Below are 13,081 nucleotides of genomic sequence, written 5' to 3'. Positions count from 1 at the left end.
TGAAGATGTCACAGGATATTGTTTTGACAAGAGGAGCCTATGAAGACTCAGAGGGAAAAGGAGCCATTGGCATTTCTGATAACCTTCCAGTGTCTCCACTCAGTAGTACACAAGAGCAGGTGCTCGGGAAGGCAGAGAAAGGGCATCTTCAATGCCTGGGGAAACTTTTGATATTATAAATAACTTGAGGGTGGGACGCCAATGCCAGCCGGGCTCGCGAGCGGTCTCCACGCAGCCTCCATGGTGGATTCCGCCTCCGCGCCACCCCGCTCTTCCCCCTGGCAGCCGAGTTCCTACCCGAGCGAACCGGCCGGCCCAGCCCTCCTCGCCCCGGCACCGCCCGCCGCGCCGACGTGGCCGAGCGCACAGGTCGGCCGGGTCAGGTGGTTGGGTGACGCCCCGGGAAAGCGCTCCCCGCCGAGGGCGGGCGGCGCCGCCGCGCCGACGCCTCCGGGGGAGGGGACTTCGCGGGAGTCGCGGCGGAGGCGAGGAGGAGCGCGGCGCGGTGCGGCGCGGCGGGCGGGCGTGCGATCCGAGCGCGACGGGCTGCAGTCGGCGGAGGCGCAGAGGACTCGAGGCGGTGGGCGGGAGACATGGACCGTGGCGAGCAAGGTGAGGGCGCGGGCACCGCCGGCGCGGCGTCTCCCGGGCAGGCGCGGGGTCGGGCGCGGCGCTGGGCTGCGCGCGGCCCGGCGCCGGAGCAGGTGCACAGTGTCCCCGGCCGGCGCCGGAGCGGGAGCCGAGCCTTCTTCAAGTTGCATCTCCCTGATCGGGGTCTGACATCCTGGTGTGGCCGAGCCGCAGGGAGCGGCTCCGGCGGGCGGAGCGGGCTGTTGGGGTCGCGCGCGCACGGGCGCGCGCGGCTGTGTGTGTGTGTGTGTGTGTGTGTGTGTGAGAGCGAGAGAGGCAGAGACAGAGACAGAGAGACAGACAGAGAGAGACAGAGACAGAGAGACAGACAGAGAGAGACAGAGACAGAGAGACAGAGAAGGAGGTGGGGAGAGAGGGAAAGAAGGTTCTGGGTGGAGGCGAAGTGGCTGGCACCAGGCTCACGGAGCCAGGGCTGCCGACGGTGATGCGCTTTGGGTAGAAGGCAGCGCGAAGGGAGTACTGTACAGCTAGATCTTGTTTGTAACTGGTGGAAACTGAGGGTCCAACGACAGTGGGTGGTTTCGCTGCTCAGGATGGGAACATGACTCCTCCCCCCATCCCGACTCCCCCAGCGTTGAGACTTTCTGCCGTCTTGTAGTTTACGTGGTTAGGATTTTTGGTGGCGTTTGATCCTATGGCGATGGTTTTGGACGTAGATACGTCACATGCGAGGTGTCCCCAAATTGTGGTGTGTTGTTTATGGGGTTATTGGCGCGGCGCGGGGGGAAGGGAGCTTTCCGTAGTAAAGGTCTTCTTTTACTCATCAAGATAAGACCCTATAGTCTTGTTACTATCGCTTTGGATGCACTTGTTTCTGAAAACTATCTCAAGTGAAATTGTCTCCAGTGGAATCATTGTTTAAGCGAGATGTAAATAGGGAGGCATGGTTTTAAGATTTAAATACTAAATGTTTATATATCGCTTCATCTTTGTGATAATAACCCAGTAACTGTAATACAGATGCGTGGCTCACTTTTTAAAAGATACATAAGTGCTAACCCAAAAAAGGTAACAATGTTAACGTAAATTTTAGGAAGTAGGGATAGGAATTACTCACATTTTGAGTTCAGACACAATAGTTTTTGTTTTTTCCTTTTTTGTTTATTACTCTTTGTATTTATCTTTATGCATACTTTTTATGCAAATAAAACCGTATTCCATATATACTGTTTTGTATTTTACTTTTGATAAGTTGTAGGACTCTTTGGAACCTTCCAACCTTTCCTTTCTCCACACTCGTCAAATTGATCTCACACTTAGCATATGAGTGCTTATACTATAAAGTTATGTGCAACATGTAATAGATACGTATGTATAATGTACAATACATAATATATATTAAATACGTATATATCTGTATGCACACATGTTGTCTGGATTTTAAGCTTATTGAGGTTAGAAGCATGTACTTCATTCATCTTTATCCATGGTTGGGTAACCTTGGTGTTTGAACATGATAGGTATTTAAATGTTTGAGTCAGAAAGCTGGTCTCAGGTCTTAAATGTATTGTTAGGAGAAGGCCAGGAGCCACCATGTAAGTCAGCATTATTCTGTCTTTTAAAGAGGACGTTGGGGGTGTCAAACACATGAACATGCATATTTGTATATGCCTTACATTGTCGTATTTAACATAATGGTGTTTTTAGAATAGCTGTGTTTGGTACTCGTCAAACTAGATTAAGTAGCTGTATTTGACTTAGGTGAATGGAGTGACTAATTTTACTAGATTTGGTATTTTAGTTTGGCTGGTGAGAATCACAGTCATTAGTACCTTTGTACTGATGCACTTAGTGTGGTTTTTGTGGGACCAGTTTTGTGTGCGTATGTCTAAGACCTATTTTGTAAATTCTTTGGCTTATAAGAGGAGTTTTTCTGTTTCTAACTTTAAGATGTTTTCTTCGGTGGGTCATGTTAGTTCTTGTTTTTAATTGTTATTCCTCGAGGGCAAAGGAAATCCATCCTCTTAAAGTGAGGAGTCTGGAGGCTCAGCTTAGTATGAAAGATGAGTCACTTGCCTTGGCAAGGTCAGGTGGCTCACTCAGTTTTGCTGTGTTGCAGCCACGTGGCCTGTCCTTACATTTCCATCTTCCTGTCTCTTTTGTATTTTCATCTTTATGTTCCCGTGGCACAAAGTAGATGCTCAGAAATGTTTGGTGACTGCCTAGGATGGAAAGGAAAAGTGACCAAGAGTGCCTTCCAGCTGTTGGAGCCTCTGCCGTCCTCTCTTGCTACCCACTTACTCCTAACTCCTGGTATTTCCCTCAGTATTTTAAAGGAGCAGAACTCTGCGGTTAGGCGGAGAAAGTTGGTGGTGAGTCTGTGTTGGACTTGGAGGGTGGATGTACATGCAAGGTTTTGAACGAGCGGAGTGGGTCGCTCCATCTTCATTGAATCTGTAGGGAGACTTCTGAGGAGGCGACTTAAAGAGGAGGAGCCTGGGTTTGTAAACCTGCATGTTCACTACGGAACAGTGGTGGCTGACATACAGTTTATGAAACCCTGTGATTGTCTCTTGAATTGTGAGTTTTCATAAAGTATTTAAAGCCAAATAAGAACATTTTAGAATTCGTTTAACTTTTTAGTATGCCTGGAGTTTGTCACGTTTGTCTGTCCGACTCTAGATGGAAAATTAAATGCCCTATGTCTTGTCTTCACTGCATTTCTCTATTGAAAATGTCTCCTTAGGGGCGCCTGGGTGGCTCAGTCGGTTGAGCGTCCGACTTCGGCTCGGGTCATGATCTCACGGCTCGTGAGTTCGAGCCCCGTGTCGGGCTCTGTGCTGACAGCTCAGAGCCTAGAGCCTGCTTCTGCTTCTGTGTCTCCCTCTCTCTCTGCCCCTAACCCACTCACATTCTGTCTCTGTCTCTCTCAAAAATAAATAAACATTAAAAAAAAATAATAATAAGATCTGTGAAAAAAAATTAAAAAAAAAAAAAAAGAAAATGTCTCCTTAGACCTTCCTTATAGGAAGTTGTCAAAATTTATCCTTTGCTGCTTTTTATATTTAGCAGAACTTTAAAGTTTTAGAACAGTTTTTCTTGTGTTTTATATGATGTATTCTAATACTCCTCAGTACCTGGCTCAGATTCTAATATTTTCCCCATCTTCTCCTGTGCCCAGATTTTGAACACAATATTCTGCTTATATTGAGAGTCCAGTCCACATTAATCGATTTGAAACATACCTTAAACTGCATAGTGCCTCTCAAGAGTTTCTTTACACATTAAGCCCAGCATAGCACATTTAATGTGTGTGGTAGTTCCCACTTTGAAAGTGCGGCATGGCATGCTAACTAGAGCATGCATTGTGTAAAAAAACCTCCTGACTACTTTTTATAGTGCTGAATAAATATTTATACTTGAGTACTCCCTTATGGTAGTGATAACCTGTAGTTTAGCACTATTCTGTTGAAGTGGCAGGGACCTACCCAGTAGTGCATTTTATCTGTGTTTGAATTCACACACACACAAGCCCACCCAAAACTTTTGTTTCAGGGAATGAGGGAAGGTTGTTGGGGCCAAAAACCTGGGAGAGGAGAACACTACAAGAAAAGTGACCCAATGATATGTCACTGTAATTTCAGCATTATAATTATGCCTTAGAAATAATAGAACAGTGAAATGTCATTTATTGTATTTTGTTTTTATTTAAAAAAGTTTTTTTTTAAACATTTATTTATTTATTATGGAGAAACAGAGAGAGACAGAGCATGAGCAGGAGAGGGGCAGAGAGAGAGGAAGACAGAATCCGAAGCAGGCTCCAGGCTCTGAGCTGTCAGCACAGAGCCCAACCTGGGGCCCGAACTCATGAACTGGGAGATCATGACCTGAGCTGAAGTCGGAGGCTTAACCGACTGAGCCACCCAGGCGCCCCAGAATGTCACTGATTTTAAAGTAAAACAAATGTAGATGAATGGGTAACAATATCAAGGGTCTGGTCACAAATCTCAGGGTTTGACCCCCCCAGTTCTGTGTTTCTTTGGTCCAGTCTTGCTTTCCATATGCTGCTAATGTCATCAGCTGATTTGTTAGCTCCAATTCACTTCCTGCATTTATTTTTATGCAGCAGACTGCCGGGTCTCTAGGGCAAAAGCTGAGTGGTAGGAGGGGTTGTGATCTTTTAGCAAGATCTCAAAACAGAATAGTCTATGCACACAATAAAAACAAATATACTCATAGTTCGAAACCAGAAAGAACAGCAAAATCCCCTGAATTTATGTGTTACTGATCCTTTTGTTGTAGGCTAAGATTATTTTAGTTTCCTTTGGGGCTCATTATTTCTGCTTTAATTGTCGACTGTTGTAAAATCCCTCTTCTGAGACTCTCCCAAATTTTATTTGAACCAGGTGGGTACCAGGTATACAGAAACCATAATCGTAGCAATGTATGTTTATGAGAAAAATATCCAAGGAATCAAATGACTCAGTGTTTAGTGGAAGTTAAAAAAAAAAACGTTTAAATTTGTGGTACCTGGGTGGCTTAGTCAGTTAAGTGTCTGACTGTTGATTTTGGCTCAGGTCATGATTTCATGGTTTGTGGGTTCAAGCCCCGTGTCAGGCTCCACACTGATAGTTTGAAGCCTACTTGGGATTCTCTCTCTCTCCCTCACTCTATGCCCGTCTGCCACGCATGCACCCTCTCTCTCTCAAAATAAATAAGCTTAAAAAATAATAATAATTTAAAAATACTCTTAGGTAGCTGTGAATAGTTCATTTTTTTTAATGTTTATTTTTGAGAGAGAGAGAGCAAGTGAGCAGGAACAGGGGAGAGACAGAGGGAGAGGGAGACACAGAATGCAAAGCAGGCTCCAGGCTCTGAGCTGTCGGCACAGAGCCCGGCGAACCTTGAGATCATGACCTGAGCTGAAGTTGGATGCTCAACCGACTGAGCCACCCAGGCGGTCCTGAACATTTCATTTTATAACTCCTTTTATAAAAACTCAATATATCTAAAAAATGTACTTCTCCAAAATTGTGACTAGTGTAACCAGGTAATTAAAGCATTTGATCAAAATTCAAATGACTAAAAGGTTGCAAAATGTAAATCTTCCTCTTGTTCCTGTCTCCCAAGCTACTTCCCTTGGGTAGCAATGCCACCATTTTACCGGTTTCTTCTCTGTCCATCCAGACAGATTCTATGCATGTAGGTATACATACACTTATATTTAAATATGTGTGTGTGTGTGTGTGTGTGTGTGTGTGTGGATATATTATATAAATGGTAGCATACAAATTGTTTTAGCACCTGACTTCCTCCACTTAAATACAGTATATGTTCTAGAGATTATTCAACATAACGTTATATAGAGCTCCTTCATTTTTAATAGCTATTTATAGATGTGCCATGTTCCATGGCGGAATAGGTGATATTTGGCTTGTTCCCTGTCGATGGCCATTTAGGTTTTCCCTGATACTTTGCTATTAAACAAATCTGCAGCAAATAAATTTGCATGCAAGTCATTTGATAAATGTGCCAGTTTGTCTGTAGGAAGAATTCTTAGAAGAATGTGACTGTTCAGTTCGGATGGTGCTGAATCCTGCTCGGTGGAAGGCATGTGGGCATCCGCTTCCCTCCACCGTTCGGCGTGGGTGTTGTCGCACTTTCTCATCTTCGCTGATCTTACACGGAACAGAGGTTTCTTGGCATAGGTTTTATTATATATTTTTATTTTTTTTTATTATATATTTTTCTTAATACAAAGGTGGTTGTACTTCTTTTGGTAAGTTTAAGATTTAGATTTCCTTTTCTGTGAAATGTCAGATCCTATACGTTGCCAAATTTTCTGTTGTGTTGTCTTTTGTTTCTTCCATTTGCAGAATGCGGCCCTCTGTCCACAATATGAATTGCTAATGTATTTTTTTCCTAGTTGGTCTTTACTCTTTTTTAAAAAAAATTTTTTTAAATGTTTATTTAATTTTGAGAGAGACAGCGACAGAATGTGAGTGGGTTAGGGGCAGAGAGAGAGGGAGACACAGAAGCAGAAGCAGGCTCCAGACTCTGAACTGTCAGCACAGAGCCCAACCTGGGGCTCGAACTCACGAGCTGTAAGATCATGACCTGAGCCGAAGTCAGACGCTTAACCGACTGAGCCACCCAGGCGCCCCTTGTCTTTACTCTTTTGACTTGATAGTGATTTTTTCCCAAGGAGAAATACTAATTGATGGCTGTTTTAATTTTTAGCTTATAGCTTTTGAATCATTCCTAGAAATGCCTTCCTTACTTTGAGTTTCTGTTTTTATGGTTTTATTTTTTTTACATTTTTTACAAGTTAATTTAGAGACACAGAGAGAGAGAGAGAGAATGAGTGGGAGAGGGCCAGAGAGAGGGGGAGAGAGAGAATCCCAAGCGGGCTCTGCACTGTCAATGTGGAGTCCGATGTAGGGCTCAAACCCACAAACTGCGAGATCATGACCTGAGCCAAAATCTGTCTGTCGCTTAACCGACTGAGCCACCCAGGTGGCGTATTTTTTTTTACATTTAAATCTTTCATCCATCTGAAGCTTATTTTGACAAAAAGTGTGAGATATGAATCTTAACCCCATCATACCCCCATTGGCTGCTCAGGTACCCTATACCAGTCGCTGAATAATGGATCTTTCCTTTACTGATGTGAAATAATACTGTTGTCATATACTAAATTCCTGTATTCTTTTCTTTTTTACATTTTTGTTCATTCCCAGCAACTAAACTAAGTTATTGTACCTTCATACTATGCAAAAATATCTGGAAGGACTGGTCTTTCCTGATTATTCTATTTTTCTTTTATCTTTTCTTTCTTTCTTTCTCTCTTTCTTTTCTTTTCTCTTCTTTTCTTTTCTTTTCTTTTCTTTTCTTTTCTTTTCTTTTCTTTTCTTTTCTTTCTTTTTTTTTAAGTAGGTCCCCATGCCCAACATGGGGCTCGAACTCATGACCCTGATCAAGAGTCACATGATCCACTGACTGAACCAGCAGGCACCCCTCTATTTTTCTTTTTATTGTTAGATTTTTTTTCTTAGCTATTCTTGCCAGATTTAATTTCCAAATGAACATTGGAATCAATTTGTCCAGATGAAAATTCAACAGAAATCCTGTTGGTATAGCTTTTCTCCCTCCCCCTCTTGATTTCCCTGTTCCCATACCCCTTTTTTCTTTCCTGTATTAGAATTTCATCTTTTTCTTTATTGAATGTCCAGTATATGTTCATTATGGTCGAACTGTATATACCATACATAGTTTTATGTTCTGTTTTGAATACTACTAAATAATGAGAATGTTAACAGATCATTTAAACAAGTTTCTCCACACTATAATTTTTGATGACCACACCCCTTCACTAGTTGATGGTTATTTAGATGTTTCTTTGCTGGACTATGGATTACTTTCCATTTCAGCTGTTAGAATATTTTAAGAGAAATTGTTTTTTTTTTATTTTATTTATTTAATTAAAAAAAATTTTTTTTTTTTCAACTTTTTAAATTTATTTTTGGGACAGAGAGAGACAGAGCATGAACGGGGGAGGGGCAGAGAGAGAGGGAGACACAGAATCGGAAACAGGCTCCAGGCTCCGAGCCATCAGCCCAGAGCCTGACACAGGGCTCGAACTCACAGACTGCGAGATCGTGACCTGGCTGAAGTCGGACGCTTAACCGACTGCGCCACCCAGGCGCCCCAAGAGAAATTGTTTTAAAATAGATTTCCTGAAACAACTCAAAGATGTGAATATGTTTAGACTTTGGATTCCTGTTGCCAAGTCACTTTCTGGAAAACATAATTGTCATTGTTGTTTTTTTTTTTCATTTTTTTTTTTTTAAATTGTGGTAAAGAACACAAAACATAAAATCTACTGTCTTAACCATATTTAAGTATATATAGCACATTATTGTTAATGATATGTAACTTGGTGTACAACAGATCTCTAGAACTTGTTCATATTGATGACTGAAACCCTGTACCCATTGAACAGCAATTCTTCATTCTTTTTGTACATTTCCTATGCTGTCCCACCCAGAAATGGAACTGCTGATTCATATAGTAGTTCTAATTTTAATTCTTCGAGAACCTCCATACTGTTCTCCATATGGCTGAGTGGCTGAACCATTTTACGTTCCCACCAACAGTTATTTTAAAAGGAAGAGTGAAGGCTGGCGGTGGGGGGCTGTGCAAAAAATGGACAGGGGCGGTTGAAAGGGTTATTTCTCCGCATCTTCAGCAACACTTATTATTCTGTTTTTGTTTTGTTTTGTTTTGTTTTTTGATACTGGTATCTTAATGGGTATGAGGTGATAGCTCATTGCGATTTTGATTTGCACTTTCCTGATGATAGAGATGTGGAGCATTTTTTTTTTATATATATATTTATATGTTTGTTGGCCATCTGCTTGTCTTATCTAGAGAAATGTCTGTTCAAATCCTTTGCCCATTTTTTGATCGGATTATTTGTTTTTGTTATTGTCAAGTTGTAGGAGTTCTTTATATATTGTGGATACTAAACCCTTATGAGATAAATGGTTTGCAAATATTTTCTCCCATTCTGTTGTCTTTTCACTTGTTTCCTTTGCTGCACAGATGTCATTGTCTTAAAAAAAAAAAAAAGAATAATGAACTTTATAGGGGGAAAATGCCACCCTTTTTCATTGGAAATTTCACCATTTACTAGAGAGGCTATAGATTGATTAGCCATTTTTATTCCCTTCTTGGGATTGTTACTCACTTTTCACTCTTGGGATCTTGGTGAGTCTTGCTCTTCTCATCATTCCCCCTCTCATGCTCATATTAAACCTTTGCGTTTTGTGACACATATTTAGTTTTCCTGTTCTTACTTTCCTTTTGGTTATGTTGGACCTTTATAATGTCATTTTTACTAACAAAATACAGTATTAAGAGCAAATATTTTCTAGGTGACATTTTTTGGAGTAATTTGCATGGCTCTGAGTAGCTTTCAGTTCTTCATTCTCTGTGTTTTTGTGTCTTCTCTCTTTAGACACTTTTGTAATCAGTCAGTGCTAAAAATAGTGGTTTTAGGCAGGACTGTTAATTTACATGCCTCGGCTTATAGGCTTGGTGTATTTCATGTTACAGCTATGCAAACATAAATGTCAGTTTAAAAAATTTTATAAAATGTGACCTTGATAAAGTTTTGGATTGGGAGTTTACTGCTAAGATCAGACTTTACCCATTGTTTTCTGAGCTTTGTTGGAGGCATTGTGGTATGAAAAGGAACTTCTGGTGCAATCAGTAAGGCTATAGGAATAAAGATAGTAGTTTATCCAATCCACTAGGATCTGTCATTGGCTAGAAATAAAATGTTACTAGAACAGAAGAATGTTTTTACATATGTGTTCCTCACCCTCAGTCAAGTGTGTATGTAGTAGATATGCCCTAAGTGTTTGTCCTATTGTGCATAATTAATTGGAAAGATTTCTAGCATAGGTAGAGTCAGATGGGATTAGATAGAATGGCTAAAAATTAGGGGAAAAAATTTGGCAGGGAAACAAGAATATATGCTCCACATATGCTTATAGCTTTATACATAATCACTGAAAATCTGTAAGTGGAAGCCAAATTGATACTTTACTTCTTAAGTATTATGTTAACTGTGTGTGAATACATATACAGACAGAGGAAAAGACAGTGATGGTTACATTTTTATTCCCCAAAGCATGTTGGACGTGTGCTCAGTAAATACTTTCATAGATACATTTCCTATGCTGTTCTACCAAGGTTAGTTATTTGCTTCCAGTGTGTCCTGAGCTTAGGAGGCATGGATTGTCTCAATACATTTTATTTTATTATTATTTTTTATAAATTTTTCTAAATGTTTATTGATTTCTGAGAGAGAGAGAGAGACAGAGTACGAGCAGGGGAGGGGCAGAGAGAGAGGGAGACACAGAATCCAAAACAGGCTCCAGGCTCTGAGCTGTCAGCAGAGCCCGACGTGGGGCTCAAACCCACTAACCGCGAGATCATGACCTGAGCAAAGTCGGATGCTTAACCGACAGAGCCACCCAGGTGCCCTGGTCTCAGTACGCTTTAGAAGTTTTCTTTGAATACAGCTGAGAAGAGCAAAAGTATGTTGACAGTGGTAAAAAGTACATGCCACTAGTTAACCAGAATGAGAATTCTGGAAAGAGAGAAAAATGCAAACATTTTGGCCATTGGGGCAGTTAGCAAAAGGATGACCAACCTATCGTTCTGGTATTGATCTCATATATCATTTTCAGTATATCACCTTATTACAACTCAGAATGATATTGGTGATGATGGTGATACCACCACCTGGCTTTTGCAAAGCTCTTATTAATTTTTCTACATATTATTTCATTTGAATCTTTTAATGCTGGTGGGTGATAGGACTGGTATCATTTTCATTTTATATATGAGTAAACAGAAGCTGAATGATCATGACTTCCCCATACATACTGTGTTAGATGTGGGGAGTGCTACAAAAACTTGGTCCTAAGAGGATCACCAGGAGCCCACGAAAAATTTAAGTTGCATTTGCTAACCAGTTTAAAGCCCTGGGGATACTTCGTACTTTCTAGAAATGTTTTTTTCTGACTAATTAAAATAAAATTGGAATCTGCAGAGACACAGCTTCAGCCCTGCATTATAATTACCTACGTTTTCCAGCTAGAGTTTTTACTCAGTCACTTTTACAAATACTCCTTCTACTCCGCCTAAAACCAGCAACAGCATTTGCTGAGTGTTTTATATGCCAGGTTATGTTCTAAATGCTTTTCGTGTTTCTTTTTTAAATATCTTCACAAGAAACCCATGAGCAGTGCTCACACTATCCCTGCTTTGTAAGTGAAGAAACAAGGTGTGAAGGGGTGGAGGGAATAATTTCTCTAGGGGCACCTAGCTTGATACGGACAGAGCTGGGTTTTAAATCTGGGATTTAATTTGGCTATAGAATACGCGTCCTTACACAACATATTACGCTACCTGAAAGTTATATGCAGTCCCTTTTTTCCTTTCAAAGGTGTTGTTTGGAGGAGCAGGGTGCCGTGGTGGCAGCCGTGGGAGTGGGGCACTAAGGGGTGTATCTGTGCCAGAATATGGCTGTGTGTCTGTCCTTGTACATCAGAACTGATTATAAATGTTTAGGGCAGAGAGTGCTGGACTTGAAGTTTTGACTTTTCTGTTTTTATGTTTTTTATTGTTGAGAGAGAGAGAGAGAGAGAGAGAGAGAGGGAGGATGCAAGGGAGGGAGGAACAGAGAGACAGAGAGGGAGACAGAGAATCCAAAGCAGGCTCCATGCCATTAGCACAAAGCCTGATGTAGTGCCCGAACCCATGAACCATGAGATCACGACCTGAGCTGAAGTTGGATGCTCAACCGGCTGAGCTGCCCAGGTACCCCTGGACTTGAAGTTTTACCTGGGTTCAAAATTTGGCTTCATCATTTTGTGGTTATGAGACACCAGATAGGTCACTAAACCTCTTGGAGGCTGATAATACTCCAAATAGTTGAGAAAATTAAGTTAAATTCTGTGACTAGCTCTGGTGCTTGACAGTATTGATTCTGAAACAGAATATTAGATATTTCTGTGAAATACTAACTTAGTGGTTTCCAGTTCAAATTAAACATTTATTTGAAGGCAAACAGGACATGATGCCTCCCTCAGGCTCGCAGGCCACCCTGGAGAAACAGACAGAACTGGATCGTGGTAGCGAAGTGGGTGTTGTAAGGGCTTGCATAACTGATGCAGGAGGAAGTGAGCTATTCTGGCTGGGTCATTAGAAAAGATTCTCAAAGTAGATGACCTTTGAACTTGGACTGGAAGACTACGTAGGACTCTTTGTAAGTGGTGAGAGAAAGAAGGGAGAGGAAGGGAATTTTACGGAGGAGAGTCAGCATGTGCAAAGGTGCAGTGGCATGAAAGGGCGAAAAGGTGTTTGTGAATCCTCAGAATTTCCCCTGGGGCCAGAGTCTCAGGTAATCATTGGGGGGATGTGAGCAGTCTTCTGTACTAGGATCAGGAATCAGACTGTATGCTCTACGTGATAAGCAGGTGGTAGGTGTGTGGGAGTTTAGTTTTAAAATATTATTTTGGCAGTTGAGTAGAAGGTGCTAGCAAACCAGGTAAGGGGTGTCACTGTCACTGTATTCCTAGCCAGGGTTAACCTTAAGAAATAAAACTGCTGGTTATTTTATTAGCAAAATATGGGTTTATTTGGAAAAACAGAGAATTGTAATTCAGGACAGGCCAACTATAGCAAAAGCATAGGTAAGTCCACTGAACAAAGAAGAGGAATACTCTCTTATAGAAGAAACTGGGAAGTTGGGAAAACTGTCATAAACAAAAATCCACTGGAGTAAGCTGGGAGTTCTAAGTGTAGTGGCTTTTCATTGGCCCAGCTGTGACTTTCTGTCATCGGTTCCTCCTCCTGTTGGGACAGGAGGAAGTCTTCCTCCGACTAGGATAGTAAAGTAGTACTGTGTGCAGCG

The 13,081-nt window shown here is 41.6% G+C and overlaps 1 protein-coding gene across 2 annotated transcripts in view; it reads left to right on the top strand.

Moving 5' to 3' along the window:
* The first annotated feature begins 402 nt into the window (after nt 1-402).
* Nucleotides 403-13,081, top strand: part of TPD52 (tumor protein D52) — a 108,443-nt gene continuing 95,764 nt past the window's right edge. The window contains exon 1 of one of the 2 annotated variants that reach the window (XM_042972914.1): nt 403-612. In XM_042972914.1, coding sequence (XP_042828848.1) covers nt 594-612 — 19 coding nt within the window. In that variant the 5' untranslated portion in view covers nt 403-593. Of the gene's footprint in view, nt 613-2,981; nt 3,172-13,081 lie in introns of those variants that run through there. The other variant, XM_042972913.1, reaches the window with a different exon arrangement.

This window comes from Panthera tigris, chromosome F2, assembly GCF_018350195.1.
Source record: "Panthera tigris isolate Pti1 chromosome F2, P.tigris_Pti1_mat1.1, whole genome shotgun sequence".
NCBI lineage: Eukaryota > Metazoa > Chordata > Mammalia > Carnivora > Felidae > Panthera > Panthera tigris.
This window is presented reverse-complemented; position numbering and strand designations above follow the sequence as displayed.